We start from the raw sequence: 21,363 nt of genomic DNA, 5'->3' as shown, positions 1-21,363 counted from the left end.
TAAAAAAAATATTTTTATTATGAACTTATAATTACAGGCTAATCATTACTTCATTTAAATTTTTATTAGCTGATCATTTGTAACACCATCTCGTTTAAAAGCGTATCATTGTCGTAAAATGCATTAAACGGGAATTATGCGCCACTTCTCTGCATCTCATAAGCTTATCTAATCCATTTGATCGGCGTGTGAGGTACTTAAATGGGTATTTTGTGTAAGTTTGTTGCGACTCATACATATTAATGTAAAAGTGACTTTTTATTGATACATGGAAAAAGTTCAATAATCAATAAATATTAATAAATTTATGTTTTGATTAAACAGATACAAATTTATTATAAGATGCATTTCTATTCACGAGCAGATGTGATAGAAAAATTATGATAAATTTTTTAAATGTTATTTTATGAGAGATTATCGGTTTTTATGTTATTGATCTTTTGTAACAACCAAATTTGGTCAAAAATTAATTAAGTAGTTGTTGTGACTTATGAGAAAATTATGTTTTGGAGACAACAAAAATTCCTTCCTCACTATTTTATTTTTGAATTTTTATTTTTATAAAACGCAGTTCCTAAAAACGTAAAATATAACGAGAAAACGTTCGCTTCAATGGACTTGAATACTTTTTTATGCACGTTTCTCACTATATTCAAAAATGTTATAGCCCGAAATATTTTTGAATAAATAATATGTTTTGCACGTCTCATAAAAAAAGAGCTGAAAAGAAAGGAAAATCAATAAATAAATAAATAATAAAAAGAAAGAAACTCCTTCAGGAGATACAAAAGTGCTTCAAAAATAAATAAATTATATTATTCAAAAAAAAGTATCCACTGAAGAGCATTTTTAAATTTATGACTATCTTCCTCCGTATAAACGAATTCATGCAGTGTTAATATTGTAATTGCCTAGCAAGAATCGTGTTACTTTTTTTTTCGTAACATCTCAATTATTATTATTTTACGTTAGAAAGCTCGAATATTTATATTGATAAATTGCCCACTAAATTGATGTCCATTTTTTTTTGTTTAACTTATTTATAACTTAATTATATTACATTATAAAGATTTCTTTGTTTATACAAATGCATGATAGGTACAAAAAGGTTTAAACTTCTTTATCATGTAAATATATGAGATTGTATGTTTGTGTTGTCGGTTGGGCGCATAAAGATATACAACTTTTTTTTCGCCATCATCATTCATTCTTGCTCCATGCTCATGTTGTTGAATGAATAAAAAATGTATCAAAAGCTGTACGCCGCCATAGACCTTTCAAAAATAAGTGTTCATGCCATAAATTTTGTACCTTTTGTGCTTTTTTTATTGTTTTTTGTTCGTTCAAAACGACACACAATGATGATGATGATGATGTTGATGATGCTCAGTTGAAGTTATCCGCGTACAAATGTTCAACATTGAAATTATTCATTGGATGCAAAAGCGATACAAAAAACAATGAAAAAGTGAATAAAATGCATTGCGATGAGTTTTTGAGTAAGTCTGCGGTGAATGGTGATACATTTTACATCTGAATTTATTTTCCACTCATTTTTTTTGAGCTGCGTGAATGATTGATTTATCATATCACGTTCCTGTTATGAGGCACTTGTCTCTGCACGAAACGTTTTAATTGAGACAGGCTTTAATATGAAAATTACATATCTCGTAAGTGAAAATATCTGTGAGAAATAGAGCGAGATATGAAAATCAGGTAGATTAGATACCAATTAATAAAAAAGATTGTCCATTGGGGCAAAATTTTCAAATGTGCAATAATTAATTTAATTTTTAAAAATTTTTAATTTAAAATTAATTAATTTTTAAAAATTAAAAATTTTAAAATTTAAAATTAATTAATTTTTAAAAATTAAAAATTTTTAATTTAAAATTAATTAATTTTTAAAATGTTTTTGGATGAAATTTCTGAATATGCATTGGGGTATAATTTTAAAATGTTTATTGGGGTGAAATTTCAGCAACATATAAGAAATGGCATTGGGATCTGGTTTAAAAATTTGCACAGGGGTGAATTTTTAGAATGTTCTTTGGGACCATATTTCAGAATGTACACTGGGTTGTAATTTTTGAATTAAAAATGAGATAAAATTCTGGAAAATTGCCCTAATGAACATTCTAAAACTTCACCCCAATGCAAAATCTGAAAAATTTCCCCAATACTTATTCTAAAATTCGAGCACAAAGCACATTCCATAGCATAGCATATTCAAATTTTTTACCTTAATAAATATTTTACAATTTTGCCCCTATTTACATTCAAAAAGCTTGCCCCAATGTACAATTTTTTTGTTTTGTTTTAAATCTACATAACTTTCGTATCTCTCGAATTTTTTAGCAGGACTTTACGCGAGACATACATTTTTTACACTGTTTAATCGATATTTTTATGAAGTAATTTGCCCATTGAATATTAATTTTTTGTAGTTTAATTTGCACGGACAGCAGTCGACGTGCCAGACAAAAATAATTAAAATAATTAATAAAGTTGTTCACGTGGAATAACGGAATATTTTAATTATGTATGTACTCAGGTGTTGTATGTCTTCCGTTGTCTTCATCGTCATTTTCACTCCTTTTTGTTATGCCTCCAAGATATTATCACAAATAATAAAAGAAATTATGATCTTTTTTATTGCATAAAAATATGTCTCATTCTTTTCTGTTGTTTTTTTTTTCCTTACTTTCATCATGATAAATTTATTTATAACCATCATCATTAAATGTAGAACTGGCTGTCATACAACGAAGTTAATTAGGCGCATCCAAATGCAGAAAGAAAGAAATTCTAAATGTTATTCCATCCTTTCACTTTAATTATACGACGTTATTTTCCGTTTTATTTTTTTTTGTTTTTGTTAAAATAATAATTTTAAATGTACGTTTAGAGTAAAAATAAAAATAAATAACTTGTTTCATTCACAGTCGTTCCATTCCACTCCAAGTGCTCTCGTTTTAAAAATAAATGAAAAAAATTACATTAATTAGGTATTTTGTATGGAAGTTACGTCGTTCCTGTTGCTGATGTAACAAAATTAAATATATGTGTTTAAAAATTGAGAAAATCTCCAGACAGGAAAGAATTGATGAGATCGCATTTTTATTCCGTTACACGACGACAGAACTCAGATTTTACCGTGAATGATCAACAAAATGAGGAAGAATTTATTTACCGAATGTTAATGACATTTCTTTCCTTCTGTTCGCATGTTGTCGCTTAACTTGTGTCACCACAACTGCTACTTGCCTTAATGAATGAATGAATTTAGAATCACAAACAGGTGATACTTGTACAAATAACGAGCACGATTTATTTTTTTTATTTTATTATTTAATTAAAAATTCTGAAATAAATTTTGGCAGTAAATATTTGTCAAACAAAGTATTACTAAGCAAACGAAGAACGAGAAGGAAACGAGATAAAAATCGGTACAAATCATAAAAAAGTTAAACATCACTTTCGAACACATAAAAGACAGGTTAACACTTTAGAGACAGACAGGTTAGCAAAAAATTATAACATTCCGAATGTTTTATAAATGAATGTTGAAGAAACAAATAATAATTAGATTGGCGTAACTTTTATATATAATTATAATTTTTTTTTACTAAATACCGACAAGAATACTAAGAGAAGCAAGCAGGATATCGCGTTTAAATTAAATTATTGAAAAAATTCCCGAGAAATAACTTTAAAAAAATGACGTTAATGAAAGATTTTACTCGCTTTGATATGACTGCAAATTACAAGTTGTAGATTTCTTACTTTTTAATCAAGAAAATTTATAAATGATGTTCTTAACATTACTTTTTGTTGCATTGAAAAAAAATGAATTCGATTTTTTTTTTATTTTTAATGTTGCTACAACAAGAGTTTTAATATCATTTCAACAAAACCGCAGTCTAATTATAATCGAAAAATATACCAAAAATTGACCACTATCAAAATATAGTATAAAACACAATCAAATAAAGCATTATCGAATTAAGTATCTCTGATGTCTGGTCAAAAAACATAAACTTTGTTTATTTACCGCGCACATACTACATTCAATATACAATAAACAATTCTGATTGTTTTATCCATTATTATTGTATGAAAGTAAAAATTATTGCATATTTGTAACTTACTCCGTGCACACACAGAATGGAATCCAAAAATAAACCTCCAAAAATAAAATAATGATAATAATGTGATGGCGCCAATTTTAACTCGGTACTATGGAGAGTATATCAAATCAGCAGGAGATTATATTCACACACAGCAGCATCAAAATGGTATAAAATTCCGTTTGTTTTAATTAATATTATGATAGTTGTGTATTTCAACGCGGATTAGTCTATAGATGCAGTCAGTAAATGAATTGGTTAATGATGATAATGTTTACTATATATATGATATTATTGTTATTATAACAAATGATGTGATGATAATGTTGTTGTTATTATTTTTTTTTTGTAAAATTGCTCTTTACTGGGTTTTCACTGGTTGATGTGGTGTGTAAATATTATTGTTTGTAATGATATTTTATTTTTTAATAATTAATTGACTGGTGATTCATTATGATTCATCATTATGTTGCTTTTTTGTTATAATTTTATTTTTTCAATAAACAATCTTTTAAATCTCATCCTTTTCAAAGTCTTAATTGACGGTTAAATTAATTTTTTTCTGATTTTTTGAAGATTTTGTGGTCATTGGGGACGGAAAAAAATATTTATCAAAAATCAAAAAAAAAATATGATTTAATAGATAAATTAATGGAATGACGATTTTATAGAATGTTAATATATAAAATTTTTAAGTATTATTAATATTACTTAATGATACAAAAAAAAATTGTTAAAATTTACAAACTTTGTTCAAAAACTGCAAAAAAAGTGTTTATTTTAGAAAAATGAGCTTATTAATTCTTGAAAAAAAAAATAAATATTTCATCTATTTTTTATCATTAATAAAAATATACATAAAAAAAATTATAAATAATAAATAAAAATTTTGATCTTAGTAAAATGATTCGAATTGTCTATAATTTTACTAAATTTTGAATAAATTCAAAAAAAAAAAAAAATAAAAAATAGCTAATTGAAAATGATTTTTTAAAAATTATTTTTAAATATATATGTTAAAAATTAATAATTTTTCTGATATATTTAACTCAATTGAATTCAAGCTCTGTAAAATTATTTAATTAATTTTTTCGTCCCTGGTGATTATCATCAAACTTTAAATTTAATATTTTCTAAAATTTTAAGATCAAAATAAATATAATATTTGATTTTTTAATTAAAATATAGGAAAATATAATATTTTGATTAAAAATTATCAGTAGGTTGTCAAAATTCCAATAAATTTTACTTACTAATAAAAAATATTCTTAATAAATACTTTAACTAATATTTTTAGTAAAGCACCATCAAAACCGCAAATTGAATAAAAATAAAAGGAAAGGAAACATAACAAAGAACGCTCGAATCTGATAACTCTTCAAAAGTGACGACGGTCAGGGTTTAATTAAATTTGAAAAACACTTTTGTTAGTCGGTCATCACTTTTTATTATCATTATTATCACACCATCCCATTGTTTCAAGCGTTGTTGTTGTTAAATTTTTCCATACAAATTTCGGCAAAAGGCGGGACTCTTGTTATGGTACAAAAGAGCGAGAAGGATGGGCACTAAATTCATTAACACTCGAAAAAAAATATACAAAGTGTGTCTTGTGTACAAGTGGGAAAAAATCCAGCGCTTTTAATTTAATATTTAATATGATGCATGTACGGAGCAAAAAAAAAAGTTGTATGAGGATGATGATAAATGTGTTCGTGCTTCCAAGCATAAGGATGGAATTAAATTAAGGTAATTTTGTCTCTCTCTCTTGTATAGTTTTTTTTTCGGATTGCAGCTACAATAGTTTTGTTCGTACGACAGTGTTCTACGATGAAAACACTCTGAAGTTTATGAATAATAAATTTTTGTACATATTTGGTTGACCTAATTTCCAAAAACTGAAGTATGATGAATGGCACCAGACAGAGCTCGGAGCATTACTTACAAAGCATGACATTTGCATCGCAAATAATTGAACAGAACATGGAAACAAATTTATATATTCGGAAATCCCATATCGTCGTATAACGGATTTTTAGAGGAAATAGGATTTACTGATAGTGCCCTAGTTTTTTTTCTTCATTATTGTACGACGACGATGGCATATCTCGTGTTTAACAGACATTCAAACCAAAAATCTGTTTATAATCCGCTTTTATTAGAGCCGTAAATTATATAATAAATGTCCTGGTTGTCCTCTTCGCGTAAATCATGCAGTTTCAATGGCTCCGTGTGTGTAAATGTGCATTTACTTACTTGGCACCAGAACACAGATGCTTTTAAAGTTAGATGGTTAATTCATAGCTGCCACGACAAAATCTCTTGTTGTGTCATAAATAAATTACGAGTCGGCAATAAATGTCGAGATTTTTTGGATAGTCGTTAATGCGAAGGTCATATAAATGCAGTTGCGTGTGACTATTATCTTTAGAAGAAATCAAGTATATTTAATTACGCGGCAGTTAAAGGGGGAATATCAGAACAAAAAATCTCATTTAATTTGACAAACGACAAATATTTGTCGTTTTTTTTTCTGTGAATGAAGGTCTGGTCAATCACGAAAAGTGCAGTATTACTCTTCTCAATCGTTTTTTATTTGTATTTATATTTATTTATTGAATTAAATTTTAAAATTCGTTAAATAAATAAAGAACATGAGTGATTTTTCTTTTTTTAGTATCTGTTGGTTGTGTTATTAAGCGCATTTTATTTCATTTTAAAAATAATTTATCGTTTGTAAATCGACCCAATATGAACAAAAGTCATCTTTAGAATGAATATTTATGCAATTTTAGGCTTGAAACTGATTAAAAATTGCTTTAAAAAAAATCAGCGTTAAAACCTCAAAAACGCTGATTTTTTTGTATCTTTAAAAATCGACCCGAATGAACAGAAATCAGCTTTAGAATAAATATTTATTCAATTTTAGGCTAAAATTGATCAAAAAATTGACTTGTGAAAAAATTTTTTTTGAAAAAAGATTTATCTTAATTAAAAAAATAATTTTTTTTTAAATATTTTTTTTATTTTTTCAATTCCGAAAATTTTCTTGAATGTCTTGTTGTGGGTTTTTAAGCTTGAAAATATTTTTATCGAATAAAATTCATAGAAAATACAATTTTCACTACGAAAAATATCTGATAGACAAAAATGCCAAATAAAAGTTTTTTTTTGATCAAAACTAGTAAAATGCATTCAAAAAACTATTTCATTACTGCCCATTCCCGAAAAATTGAAGAGCCATTAGCTAATGATGCGCTTTTATTAAATTACTGTTTTTTCGATGAATGGACGTTAATTTAAAGGTCTTTTGTGCACACATACACATTTAACTGAATAGAAAGGGAAGTGAATAGTCAAAAATTAATAAAATTAAAAATAAATGAGAGGCGTATGAAATGGAACCCTTTTACAACAATTTAACATTTGGTCCTTTTTTTGTACAAAACCATTAAAATAAACAACAACAAATTCTAATACGTTTTGAGTTTGTATGAAATTTGTGTGTTTGAAGGTTACAAAAGCAACGACAACAACTCATCTTCATCAATTATTCCCATTCCAAGAGACGCATTACAAGAAAGTGTACTTTCTTTTGCACCAAGTAGTACGATAAATCAATTAGAAGTCGTAATTTGATATCTAAACGATGTTTACACTTTCTCGTGGATGCAACGAGCTGTACCAGACTCGGATTGTTTGTGTTATGCATTCGTATCATGGGCCCGCGTTTGTTTAGATTTCTTTTATTGTTATTATTAGAGTTTATTATATGGGAAGAAGCCGAAATGAAGATATATGGAAGATCAATGTATGTTTATCCAATAAATATTATTTTTACTTTGTACGCGGAGTTATTTTAGCTGGCGATGCAACGAACCAAGAAAAAAAAAGTTACAATCGTTTGTCGAAAAAATTAGAACTCATCATTGCGGTGTGTTAATTTAAAGTTCTTCAACAACTTTCTTAATTAAGAAAAATCTTTATTTTCATTTAATTTAACAATTTGTTTCCTCTTCAGTAGTCGGCGTTTGCTGTCCATTTGTTCTTCGTCGTGACTTGTGACTTGTCCGATTGCTCACGAAGGTACTTTAATCCAGCTTCGATTGATTTTTCCCAATCCGGCTTCTCAGTTGGACCCTTTTTCGGTCGTTTAGCGTCAGCTGTGTAATAATCCCATGAAGGTGGTGGAGGAACAGCAGCTCCCAAATTTCGATGGTCTTCTTCTTCTTCTTCGTCGTCACTGCTGAGCTCATTTTTAATTGGAACGGGATCGAATTTTTCGGGTTTGGAACTTGATGAACTTTCAGCGTAATTTTTTCGTTTGAATTCTTGTTTTTTTGTCGTGAAGAAAAGACTTCCGGTGCGATCTTCATAGAAATTGTCTTCTGTTGGTTCATCTTGTGGCTTTTCCGGTTGATACGAATAATCGTATTTTTTGCGCTTTTTCGACTCTTCTTTGCGAGGTTTTTCCAGATTTTTCGGCGGAGCAAATTCAGGATTTCTTTTTTCGCGTTGTTGTTCGTTCCAAACTTCTTGTGAGACGGGAATTCGTTCTGATCGTGGTCGCCATTCGTCATCAGCATCTGGTTCCTTTAATTTATCCCATGGTCGTACGTGTTTGCGACGTTCTGCTTCTCTCAGTTGTTCTTCGATTTTTCGTTGTTTCGCTTGTTCTTCCTCAGCTTCTTTTCGTTTTTGTTCCTCGGATGTGTCATACAAATCGGTCTTTTCCGGCTCTTCTGGTTCCTCCTCTTCCGGTGGAAGACCCTTTCTCGCTCGAATTCTGGCCTTTGCTGCCTTCACTCGATCCGCGATCATTTTGTCACGCTGCTTGCGGAGTTCTTCCTTTTGTTTTTGCGCAGCTAACGTTGCTTTGCGAATTTTTTCCAGCTCTTTTTGTTGCTTCTGACGTTCCTCTTCGTCATTGGAAAACGCGTAATATCCAACGCCATGTTCTCGAGCCTCTGCAAGAAAAGAAAAGAAAAATAACCTTTTAAGTGATTTTAAACTACGTCATAAAGCCTAATTTATTGTTTGTGAAAAAAAAACAACATTGTGTGCCACCCCGAGGGAACATTATTTTCTTTCTCTTGTTGAACTGTTTTTCATTTTCTTCTTTACTATAACAACCGAGCATTGTTCTAAATCCGAGTAAATTAATTATTCGACATTTCCAACGAAAAAAAAACTAAAGCAGATCATGTCGAAAAGAAAATGCAAAGGTGTAAATTTTTTTCGTTCCACAGAACGAAAATATGTAAAAAAAGGCAAATAAACAATTTATCAAAAGCTCATGACACACGTGCCAGTGTCGTCTTTCAGCAATAATGTATCATTTTTCTGCATGTGACACAATGTTATACTTTAGAAAACTACACACAAAACATTTATATTAGAACCGTAAAAGGCACAATAGCAACATTTTTCATTTTTTTTGTGTGCATAAAATTTTCACCATTCTATTCATTTACGAATCGTGTGTGTGTGTGTGTAAAAAAAATGAAAAATAGTGACAAAACTATCATGTGAGCAGCAATAAAAAAAACTCAATTTTTTATTTTTTTATCTTTTCTTTTTTGCAGTTATTACATATTCATCAGCGCACAGTTGTTACGTCTGTGGAAATGGGGCCGATGAACCATTCACAAGCCAGAACAGCAAGAACACATCAATTCCATCAAGTTGTGACGAATTCGAAAATAGCAACGAAGCGACACCGCATCCCAAATTTATTAGGGAATGTCCACCCAACTATTTCGGATGTTCCCTCGAAATAGAAGGTAAGTAATTTATGGCTGTGCGATTGGTTTTGTCATTTGCGATTCACACTCTCTCTCAAAATGCATAAACAATTGGCTATCTCATCACTATTATCGGCAATGCGCAGGGACGAGAAAACTAAAAGTAATGTTTATTTCGTAATATTTTAAAAATATTGAATGAAATTGAAAACAAAATTAACAAATAAAGATTTAGTCTTTAATTTAAAAAAATAATGAAAAATGACTTTCAATTTTCTGAAATAATTCAAAAATATTTTAAAAAAAATTAAAATTCGATAAAAAATATAAAATATTTTAATTTTAATCCTTTTAATTTTTTCATAGAAAATTTAAAAAATTTTTGAGAAACAGAAAAAAAATATTTTAGGGTAAAAATTCGCAAACTGATAAATTTTTATATTATTTCATTAAAAATGATTGAAAATTATAAAAAAAAAATTGTGATAAAAAATTCTGAATTTCAACTGAATTTATATTAAATATAATGAAAATTTGGCACCTATAAAAAAAAAACGTTTTAGAGCTTCATTTAATTTAAAACGTGATACAAAAGTTAATTAAAATTCAAAAATAAATAAAAATATAAAAAATTAATTTGAACAATTTATAAAAACTTTTAATCTAGGTACCTAAAGTCTAATATTTTTTGGAAAGATTTTTTTAAAAAATATTATTGAAATATTTTTTTGTTTAAGTTTCGAAGTTAAGCTCAAATTAAGCTCAAAGAACTCATTAAATATCAAATTTAATAAAACAGCTCAAAATTTTATTTAAACTTTTTTTTTCGTCCCTGACCATGATATCACCAACGTTCCATCACACAAAATAAAATTAATGAAAAATGCACGCGATTGCGTGCCAATTTCAATATTTTTCATCATTCCACTCAATGGGTTCAGTGCTGCTGCTGCCACTTCAATAAATTTTGTTATTAATTTTTCCATCATTTTGTTCCCGAAAACAATCATTGTGGTGCATTTTGTATTTATCTCTTTATTCTACTTAGTCGCGCCTGCCAGACACTGCCAATCAGTTAAATTAAACTTTCTCACTTTGATTTTTCAAATGTCATTCCAACTAACTGCACTGTTTATTTATTTTTTTTTTTTACATATGCATTACTGCGGCAGAATTTTGTGCAAGCATCATGAAAATGCACATGACGCATCTAATTACCGTAAATTAGATATATATTGGAATTAATAGAACGCGGAGAATTACACAGCAAAAAAAAAATATAAATAAGAATACGTAGAAAAGGGTATCGTGATAACCTAAAACAATCAATTTTCATCAATCGATGTCTAGATCGAAGTAGAAGTTTAAAATGTAATTTTTTTTTGTATACAGAATTATTTTATGTAGATTGATGGTTCCGAGTGTTTAGACTACGGAGAATTGAAAGTTAATTGGATGATTCCAGTTTTTTATCTTCTGATATAATTTAGAAGAAAATTATTAGGATGTTTACCGTTGAAGGATAAATTATGAAAAAAATGAAGGTTCAAGCAATTTTTTTTTCAATTTAATTTGTTGAAAATAAGAAAGAAAAATATTTTTCAGACACAAAACTAACCATGACCTAACTAAAAATTGTTGTTCAAGGTCTATCAAAGTTTTAGCACATCAAAAGAATTTTATCTTTATCTATTTGTTTTAATTCAATTTTTTTCTCTAAATCTAATATTTAAAGATAAAACCACAAAGGAGACACTTTTAATTGCATTTCCATTGAAAATTGCATCAAAAGAACATCTTTTGAGCACAAACTGTAATTGCATTTAAAATGTCTAAGAAGAAAAATTTAATAATAATTATTATTACAATCTTCTCTTCATTTTCTTAAAAGAAAAATTGCATGGAAGAATTTTTTTTGAAAACAGCCTAAAGAAATTTCATCACCAAATGTTTTTTTTTGTAAAATATAAAAGTGAATTGAAAAGCAAACAAACTTGCTTGGCACTTGCTAAATGTTTGAGAAAAAATGTCTTAAAAAGTAACCAAAATGATATCAAGCCGTCAGTAGTGTAAATTATTAAATGCCAGGTAATATTTAACTTCTAAAAAACAAACAAACTGCGGAAAACTTTTTCTTAACTATTGCTTGCTTTCACCTTTCGGAAAAACTATTTTCCTTGTACATATTTAAGAAAAGTACTGTGTGAAGGAAAAAACTTCTGTCTTAATGTAATTGTTTGGTTTTCATTAGATTTTCATTGAAAACTCTCTCGTACAGAAAAAAAATAATTTATAAAATTTATGGCTGAGGTTGAATGGTAAAATGGGAAAAATAAAAGAGAAAAAAATAAAAATTATTATATTTTCACGGAACTTTAGTCTATGTACCTCAATTAAAATTATTTCAACAGACATTTTCAACAATGCACTGAATTTCTACCGTTTTCACGATGATTTTATTATTATCGGTTGATATTTTTTGTTTTCACTTCATTTTTTTTTAAATAAAACTTTTTAACCAACAAAAATCGTGTCTGAAAATGTTCTTGCGGTGAGGGAAGGCTCCAATGATGATTTTAACAGATGTTAATTGTCAAAAAGTTTTGCGTGTGATTTTATTTAACTGAAATATTTGATTTATCGTGACATTTAATTTCGAAAAGTTCCTCTTTTCGCAGCGAGCCACAAGAATATACGGTTCGCATCGTCAATCAAAAAACATCGTTAACTCCTCCGATAAAAGTGGCGAGGTGAAAAGAGAACGTTACCGACGATTGGTATTGAACGGCAAAGTTTGAAATTATTGCTGAGCTGCCACAATTAATATAATTGAGTTTATCGTGTAAGGTACGACGGCGATTGCTTCGAAATGTTTATTCAAGCACAAAAATCCAAAAGGATAAAGTTAAAAATTGATCTAATAAACTCTCTTTCTCTACTTTTTTTTGCTGCCAAGCTATAATCACTAAAATAGCCAACAGTCGTTTGTTTAAAAAAAAAAACGAGAATTAAAAGTATTGAAACTGAATAGCTTAACTGCATTTTAATGTATTTTTTATTATTTAAGATAATAATTTTTTTATAATAAAATCCGATTTTACAAGATTTTTCCGAGTTTTCCATGAATTTTCCAAGTTTTTAATTAGTTGCGGCTTCCATTCGGAAAATTATTGAAAATTTCCAAAAGTTTGGAACTTGAATCAAATTTCGCTCGAATCTCACTCATTCTAATGATACCACGACACTCGGAAGGACGGACAGACATACCAGTAAATAATCGAATTTTTTGAAAATACATTTTAAAATGCGATAAAAAAAAGTTTAAATTGTCTCAATCCTACGTGAAACGAAGACGAAACTAAATTTGTTGCGTTAGTAGTTTTATTTGTTTCTTTCAAAAGTAAATAAATAAAGTCTTTGGCGAGAAAAGTTTCTCGTGCAATTATATGTGAAATATGTGTTTATCGAAAGTTTTCATCGGGAGCTCCCAGAAACTTTAATTAATGTCTTTTTACATGAAAATTAGCATGTCAACGTGGAAATTCGCGCAAATATACGCACAAGTGTGAAACGCTTGTTTTGAAGCATCGCAGAATAATGACAAGCCATTGTGAAATATCAGCGACATATGCTGCTTGTTTCTGTTTTGTGGGGGGTTGGGAGTAGGGAAAATAGACACATTCACATGATAAGACGACAAAATAGCAGAGTGATATTAAATTTTCAGCTAAAACATTGTAGATACATACAAAGTATTTCAAAAATGATAACAAGCTAAATTGGCTTAGAACGAGAGAGAGAGAGAACGAGAGACATGTGTGTCATGTAGAAGCTAATAAAGTGACTGAAAACAAGACTCGTTGCTTATGCTAATGTGTCTCTGCTCTAATTTGGGACAATTTGTGCTCGGATTGCATTGAGAAAGTAGAAAAATTTTCGTATTCCAGACTTTTTGAGATGTACGATCCTTCAAGCTGAGACAAAATTAATTTTGTCATGTGCTTTGTTCTCCTGGATTTGCTTCTGTCTGTGATATTGAATCCTTTTATGTATTTTGCTCTTTCATTAAAATACACAAACAAGTTTGTCCTTGTTCTAACGTCGAAAATCAACATATAAATTTTATAATCAGTTTAACAAACAGAGGAAGATGCGGGAAAAATAAGAAATTTCAATTTATTCATTTTATATGAATTTCAAATTTTTTATTTTCAGTTCTTAAATAAGACTCTCATACTTTTACATGTAGAAAAATTTTTATTTATTAAAATTTTAATTATTTTATTAATTGAAAAATTCAAAATTTCGTAAAATTTCCATTAAAATTGAAAATTTTGAAAATTAAAACCTAACAATTGTGACTTATTGAAAATTAATTTTAGTAATATCAAAAATTGATCTTTTTGAAAGTTCGAAAGTGCAATGGCAAAAATTAAACAAAAAAGTTAAAAATTTCATCAATTACAGTTTTTGGTCTATTTTCATAATTTTTCAAGAAATTTAAAAAAAATATAATTTTTAGTAATTTTTGTATTGAAAATTGTATTTTAACATGAATTTTTTTATCCAAAAATATTTTGCATCAAATTACTGAAATTATAATTTTCAGATTTTTACGACGATTATTTTTTATAAAATTTTTATTTCTACTAACTTTATTTAATTTTTAACTTTATTCAATTAATTTTAATCAATCAATTTTAAATGTCCAACACACTAATAATATTTTGAAAACTCTCAAAAATTATTAAAATTTTGTCATTTTGTATGAAAAAAGTATTTCAAAAAAATTAAAACCGTACAAAAAACTGAATAAATTGAAATTTTTTCAAGTTCCCGCATCTCATAGGAGGCTAAATATGCAACGACTACATGTATGCAAATGCCTCCAAGGAAAAGTTTTGCTTTTAGTTGAGTGAATCGATACATAAAATAAATAACGATAAAGGGAATAATTGATAAAGGTTTTCTAGTTCATTAACTCAATTTAAGGAGTCAATTTCGATGACACACGACATTGAATTCCTCTGGTATCAATAAATTTCCTCAATTTCTAATTTCTCTCCACCTTTTCTCTCTCTCTTTGTAGGTCGCCGAGTAATCCGAACATGCGAAACTCGCACATTGAACGACACCAAGATGGCTAACGGCGTCATTTACTCTTACTGCAACTCGAATTTGTGCAATTGGAAGAAGGCAGATGTCACACGACGCGAACAAAAGGCCAAAGACAAACAAGAAAAGGAACGAAAAAAGGTGATTCTCCAAAGTCCTCCCACAGACGACGAGGATTTGGACGAAGCCTCGGGCATGGGTGACCCCAGTAATTATTCTGGAGAGCGACAACGTCAATATACCGTCAAACATGCAAACAATAACTACGGTGGCGGCGGCAAGGCGAAAGAGATTATGCAAATAACGCTCGCACCTGCGACCGAGGCACTCAATCACACGACACCGCGAACCGTGATGGGCAGCAATAGCGGTGCGAGTTCAAACGTGTTATCATTGGCACTTATCTTGCTGGGAGTTAATTTATGGGCACTGCGACAAAGCACAACCGGAAGGACTTAAATTTTTTTTTTGACAAATGCATGTGTTCCTCGCTACCATATATACTTGTTTTGCACTCCAGACCGCAAATATAATTTATTTTCACTTGACACACGAAGAGTCACCCACAAAATTACAACACGTGAAAAATCCTAATTATTGTTAAAATTTTTTTTTTTCGTGACACGAATTATGTTACATCACATATAATATTGAGTGTGTTTGCAGATTAAAAAAAACCGCAAAAATGTTGGGGACTCTCATTAATTTATTCGGTTTTAAAAACCTTTTTTTGGTACATTTTCTGTCAAAATGAAATACAAAAAAATATAATTAATTTATTAAATAAATACATGAGATTCAAAAAAGTGTTAAAAACACTTGTTTTTCACCATAAAAACAACACATTGATTTCACGATAATTTATTTAAGCGTATTGTTGTAGACAACAATAAAGTCAAATTTGTGATCGTAATTTTAATATAAAATGAAAAAATATATGATGATGAAAAATTATAAATTTTATTATTATTTTTATTGTAATAATATAAAAAAAAACTTGCATATTGTAATTTTTATTCAATAATTGTGTAAAACTGAATAAAAGCAATTTTAGCATTTTTCATTTAAAATTTAATTATAATACACAACAAAATATAATTGTTCCAGTAAAGTAAATGAATGGCCAAATTTGTATGAAAGTCGCCAAATAAATATCAACAAACTCTAAAAAAATAATCTTTGCTTAGGAGTTGATGTAAATGTTAAACAATAAAAAAAATTTTGTAGAATTTCCTTTCTACTTATAAAAAAATAAATACAAAAAAGTTAAATTAATTGGCATCAATAATAAAATACATATTACAACATTGAACACACACACAAACCATAGATAGTTAATAAAAATGAACTGTAGTGGTAGCTAATAATAAATAAAATATAAAAAAGATAAAAAAAATTATTGTGAAACAGATAAATTGAAGACACTTTTTATAGATGCTAGGGTCGTCATATGTATTAATTTTAAGTTATCTCTAAATTAAATTAATATTATCTGTATCTCTAGGTCCTAAAACATATTGTTAGAAAATAAATAATAAAAAATCCATTATTACTATACTGAATATATGAATAACTGCAAATTGCCCAAAATGATGAAAGAAAATACAGAAATTTCCCCTAAGTAAACTTTAAGATATAAAAATGATAAACTCAATAAATGCCAGTTTCGAAAGAACCGAATATTATAGAAAGAAGAGATTTTTGTGAAGTTTTATTTTTGAGAATATTTTGAAAAAATGGTAAGTTTCGAAGATGAAAATTCTTTTTAAACATATTTTAAATATTTTATTTCGTTTATCATTTTTTTGTTATACTTTAATTTAAAATTTTTGGTCTTTTTCACAAAATATTTTTTTTTGTTGTCGATTTGTGCTTAAATTTAATTAACAATTAACAATTTGGATAACTTAAAATCAAGAAAAAAATTGATAAACGGTCAAAAATGGTATAAATTTTTTAAAAAAGTAATTATTTTAAAACAATTTCTTATCATAAAAAATTTGGGATAAAAATTTGAACTGCCTTAAGCAACGAAAATAATTTATTTTATGCTCAAAAACATTTATTTTTCAACAAAAAGCTTAAGAAGAAAATTAATTTAAACTTCATCACAACTTCTTAGAGCACATTATCTCAACTACATTAAAACTTACAATCATCATAAAGTCCATTCATTACGACACCAACCGAAAACATAAATAACGCCAAGCAACAGTTTCAAAAGAAAATTAAACGAGAATCAAATTAAAACTCTAATCCATAAACCGTAATGTTAGACTCCAAGCAGCAGCTTACTGCACTCGTAAAATTAATGTTCTCCGGGCAAAATCGTTGTTCTTGCACAATATAAAATAACATAATGAATATGTTACGAAAACAGCTAAAAATCAACAAAAAAGTATCATCAAAACTAGAAAACAAACCAGATAGACGACTTTTGCAGAATGATAAATTTATCACATTCTCTCGTAGCGTAATTTTATAATAGTTACACAAAAAAAGCCACAATTTATTTATGAAACAGTTATTAAAACCTCAGACAGTGTATATTTAAATAGATTGTACTAGTTGCTGTGAATGAATAGGAAATTTTTTGAAAATGTAACCATAAGCCAAAATGCCAAACCTTTTGAAGTGAGCCAACAAAAATTTATTACTGGTGTGTTTACCAGAGCAAAGTCACAACTAAACAACAACAACGACAAAAAATGTATAAAAATTTCTCTGGTAGTGTCATAGGACAACATATTTATTGCAATTTCATGCGGTGCAAGAACAGTGCTCCAGCAAAAGTCGAAGAGCTACGAGTAAACAAGGACTCGTGGAAAGTTTTTTCGTGAATTACTGTGGTTTTTATAACAGTATAAAAAATTAATGTCTCGCAATTGTATCTACGAGACACATGCGAGACATGAAAAATTTGAAACTTTGGCGATCAAAAAATTTTTATTTTTCAATATTTTTAAATTTTTCTCGAAATTTCGTAATTTGAAAAAAATCTAAATTTTTATGATTTTCAAAAAATTATTAAAATAAAAATTACATTGAATAGCTAATTTCAAAACTTTTTAAAAAACAACAAAAACAAGTTTTTTTCAATAATTATTTTGAATTTTTTTTTTCGTAAAATCTTAAAGAATCAAATTTCAAAAATTAAAAATTTCACAAAATTGAATAATTTTCTGAACAAAAAATTACCAAAATAAGCATTTTTCTTTAAAATTCGATAAAATAATAAAATATAAAAGACGGTTAAAATCAATTAAAAAATTTTTGTAAAGTGTAGAATCTAAAAAGTTGCCATAAAAATTGATTTTTGATGATTTTTAGAGTTGAACAAAAAAAGGTTTTTGTATGACAATAATTTTTTTAGTTGAAAACAAAATTTAAAAAAAAACATTTAATTAATTTCGAGTTTTGAAATTTTTCATGGCGTCTCGCGGATAATTTTTGGTAGCGAGACATAATTTCTTTATAATGGACATTTCTAAAATAGAGAAAGAAACGACGACAACACAGTAAATGAATGAAAAACTTATTATTGTGTCCCATTGTAGAGGGACAATAATCATTATGATGTTTATATTTCATTATACAATCATAGTTACATATGTGCCTCTCACTGTGTGCGTGTCTGTTTGTGAAAAGCAGGCAACGTAATAGCTATTCTTCTGTCGCAAAATAACACCACAAACTCATTTTGTATTTGAGAATGTGGAGAAAAGACACACATTATGGTTTATCTCCAACTACCTAACGTAGTGTCGCATTAGACGAAAGAATTTTTTGATAAAATAATAACAATAAAATTGTATCCTTTTCTTCATTTTCTGCATAAAATTCTCGTTTTTCGCTTGAGGGTGAGCAAAAGTGAGACATTTGCAAAGGAAAAGTCGTAACTATAGTAATAATATAATAATGAGAATAGTTTAGACTTTAGAGCGGTTGCCAAGCTTGAAGGTCTTTTGTTTAGAACGGCAGAAAATTTCAAAAAGTACTGCGGAAAATATTAACGTTTTATGAGACTGCAACACGTGTAACTGCTAAATTGTTTCACCTTAGCATAAATTCATAAATCATTTCAATTGCCATTCAATTGTAGGTCGAGACAAAGTACACCGGAAACTTTAATTGAAAGAATTTGAGGTAATAAATCACGTAGTAAATTGCATTTTTGGATTTGCAAAGTAGGCAATTAGCATCAAATAATCTGTTAATTTTTATTTTAAAATAAAATCGCGTAATTTGCTTTTTGATTAGACGTTCCAAAATTATTTTGATATTTTTGTACCAAAAAATTTTTTGGAATAATTTTTTTAAAAAAATAATAACACGAATTCAGCCTTTTTTCACTTTTTGCAAATTTTCACAAATTAAATTTTTTACAATTTCTCAAATTTTTGTGTTTTATTTTGCTAAAAATTTTATTTTTTTAGTTTTTAAAAAAATTTTCATAAATTTAAAATATTAATTTAAAATTTAAAATGATGGAATTTATACAAATTTAATAAAAATAAGAAATATAAATAAATTTAAAATTTTTCAAAAAAAAAAAAAGAAAATAAAAAAAATGTTTTTGAAAAAAACTAAAAAAATTACCTGAAACAAAAAAAATAAATTAAATTTTTCTTTAAAAATAGATACGAGAAAAGCCCAAAAACAACAATTTTTCATAATTTTTGCCTTTTTTAACTTGCTTCAATGAATTTTTGATTTTTAAATTAATTGAGGTTCAAAAATTTTAAAATCAAATTTCAGTTACTTATTTATGTCGATTAAATTAATTACCTTAAATTTTGAATTCGCATAAAATTTTTCAAAAATATTCAACTTTATCTCATTTTCGTTGAACAATGCTAAATTCGATAATTTTATGCCACACGTCAAACTTTCATAACTTTACTACACGTTATTTCCGTTAATTTCACGTTTTATTCACTCAATTTACGCTCGCAATTCAAAAATTTTGCTGACATTGTTCAATTAACGTGACAACTTTTCCCTGCTCTCGGTCATAATTTTGTAGTAACAAACACACAGCAAGTCCATGACCTTGCATTACAATGTATGAAAATTTTATGAGAAGCAATTTGACGAATTTTATTAATAAAATAGTACATCGGAAGTGCATACTGCCGTTTACTATCGTTAAACAAAACAGTAACTAGGTTAATGTATTTTTCATGCGATTTTTTTTATGAATTACGAACATGAGATGAGCTTTTAACTTACCGTCGAACAGCACATCTTGATAGTGCACAAATTCCTTTTGCATATTTTCTGCTTCCTGTTTCTCCCATTGTTTCCGTTGCTCGATAAATCGTTCGCCGATGTCGTCTGGCTGCGGAACATGAAGAATTTTTTCAATTTCCTTCGAAGTATCCTCGCAATTGTCGTCGCTTTGTTCTTTTTGCTTCACGAATTGCTGTAAGACGCTCGTTTGTTCTTGATTTCGTGCCGCGACGACTTTTGACAGTGCTTCGTCGCGTTTTTGGAAGTCAGCTAAGTCCTTTTTAAGGCATTTTCGGGTGCGACCAAGACAATCTGTGTATTCGACCCTGTGAAAAAATTTAAAGTTAAATAAAAAACTTAAAAATAAATTTATTTAAAAATTTACCAATCCTCTTCTGGGTACGAGCTCTCATCAAAAATGTTCGGTTTATCGTTATCGTCGTCAGATGACTCAGATTCTGAAGGTATTCGAGGTTCTTGTTGCTTTTTACTGAACATGACAAGGTTAGTTTCGTCGCTAGTTGAACTTCCGCCAGCTTTGACCATTTTTTCGTAATATTTCGCTTTTTGTTCTAATATTTTTTTCGATCGCGCCAGTTGTGCATGGTCTTCTAGCTCAATTTCTTTCCTTTTTTCCTCTTTAGACTTACTTTTACTCTCTTTTGGTGGCTTGACGGCTTTTTTGGGGACAAAGTTGTTCAAGTTTTTCCTTGATTGGCTCGCTTCTGCTTGTTTTCGGAGTAGTTCGGCTTTTAAACTGAGCAGCTGAAATAAAAAAAATTAGAAATATGTTGAAAAAGTGGAAAATTTTAAAATATTTTCATGAAATCAACACTTACTGTACTCTTGTCGATGTTAATTCGCTTATTGGGATCGTTCATTTTGCTTTAATTGCTGTAAATTCAATTAATTTTGATTGATTTTTAGTAAAACGTTTGTCCGCGAACTGTTTGTTTTGGTTGTAAACAAAAATCAGCTGTTAAAACATATGATTTTGCAAAAGGCCTATTCTCAGTGCCCATTTTACCGTGGGTTCAGTGGCGTATTTGAAGAGGGGAAACAGGAATATCTACGCCACTGCGTTTGGTTGATAAGATTTTTAAGCGAGAATCATTTCGCAACCTTATTTAATAGAATTTAGG

General features: G+C 28.3%; 2 protein-coding genes across 2 annotated transcripts in view; one reads left to right on the top strand and one right to left on the bottom strand.

Annotated features, from left to right (window-relative positions):
- The window catches only part of LOC134838004 (uncharacterized), a 42,110-nt gene extending 26,331 nt beyond the window's left edge, over positions 1 to 15,779 (top strand). Inside the window, exons 3-4 of the mRNA XM_063853436.1 lie at positions 9,716 to 9,913; positions 14,964 to 15,779. Of these exons, the coding sequence (XP_063709506.1) occupies positions 9,716 to 9,913; positions 14,964 to 15,448 (683 nt within the window). The 3' untranslated portion in view covers positions 15,449 to 15,779. The remainder of the gene's footprint in view (positions 1 to 9,715; positions 9,914 to 14,963) is intronic.
- Positions 8,099 to 21,172, bottom strand: LOC134838001 (coiled-coil domain-containing protein 174-like). The gene is made up of 4 exons (XM_063853431.1): positions 21,061 to 21,172; positions 20,607 to 20,986; positions 20,222 to 20,547; positions 8,099 to 9,097 (listed from the first exon to the last, which is right to left on the bottom strand). Exons 1-4 carry the CDS (start codon positions 21,100 to 21,102, stop codon positions 8,148 to 8,150), a joined length of 1,698 nt encoding a protein of 565 aa, XP_063709501.1. The 5' UTR covers positions 21,103 to 21,172; the 3' UTR covers positions 8,099 to 8,147.
- Between the last annotated feature and the right edge of the window lie 191 nt (positions 21,173 to 21,363).

The sequence above is a fragment of the Culicoides brevitarsis genome, chromosome 1 (genome assembly GCF_036172545.1).
Source record: "Culicoides brevitarsis isolate CSIRO-B50_1 chromosome 1, AGI_CSIRO_Cbre_v1, whole genome shotgun sequence".
NCBI lineage: Eukaryota > Metazoa > Arthropoda > Insecta > Diptera > Ceratopogonidae > Culicoides > Culicoides brevitarsis.
Note: the sequence above shows the minus strand (reverse complement) of the source record. Positions and strands in the feature narration are given on the sequence as shown.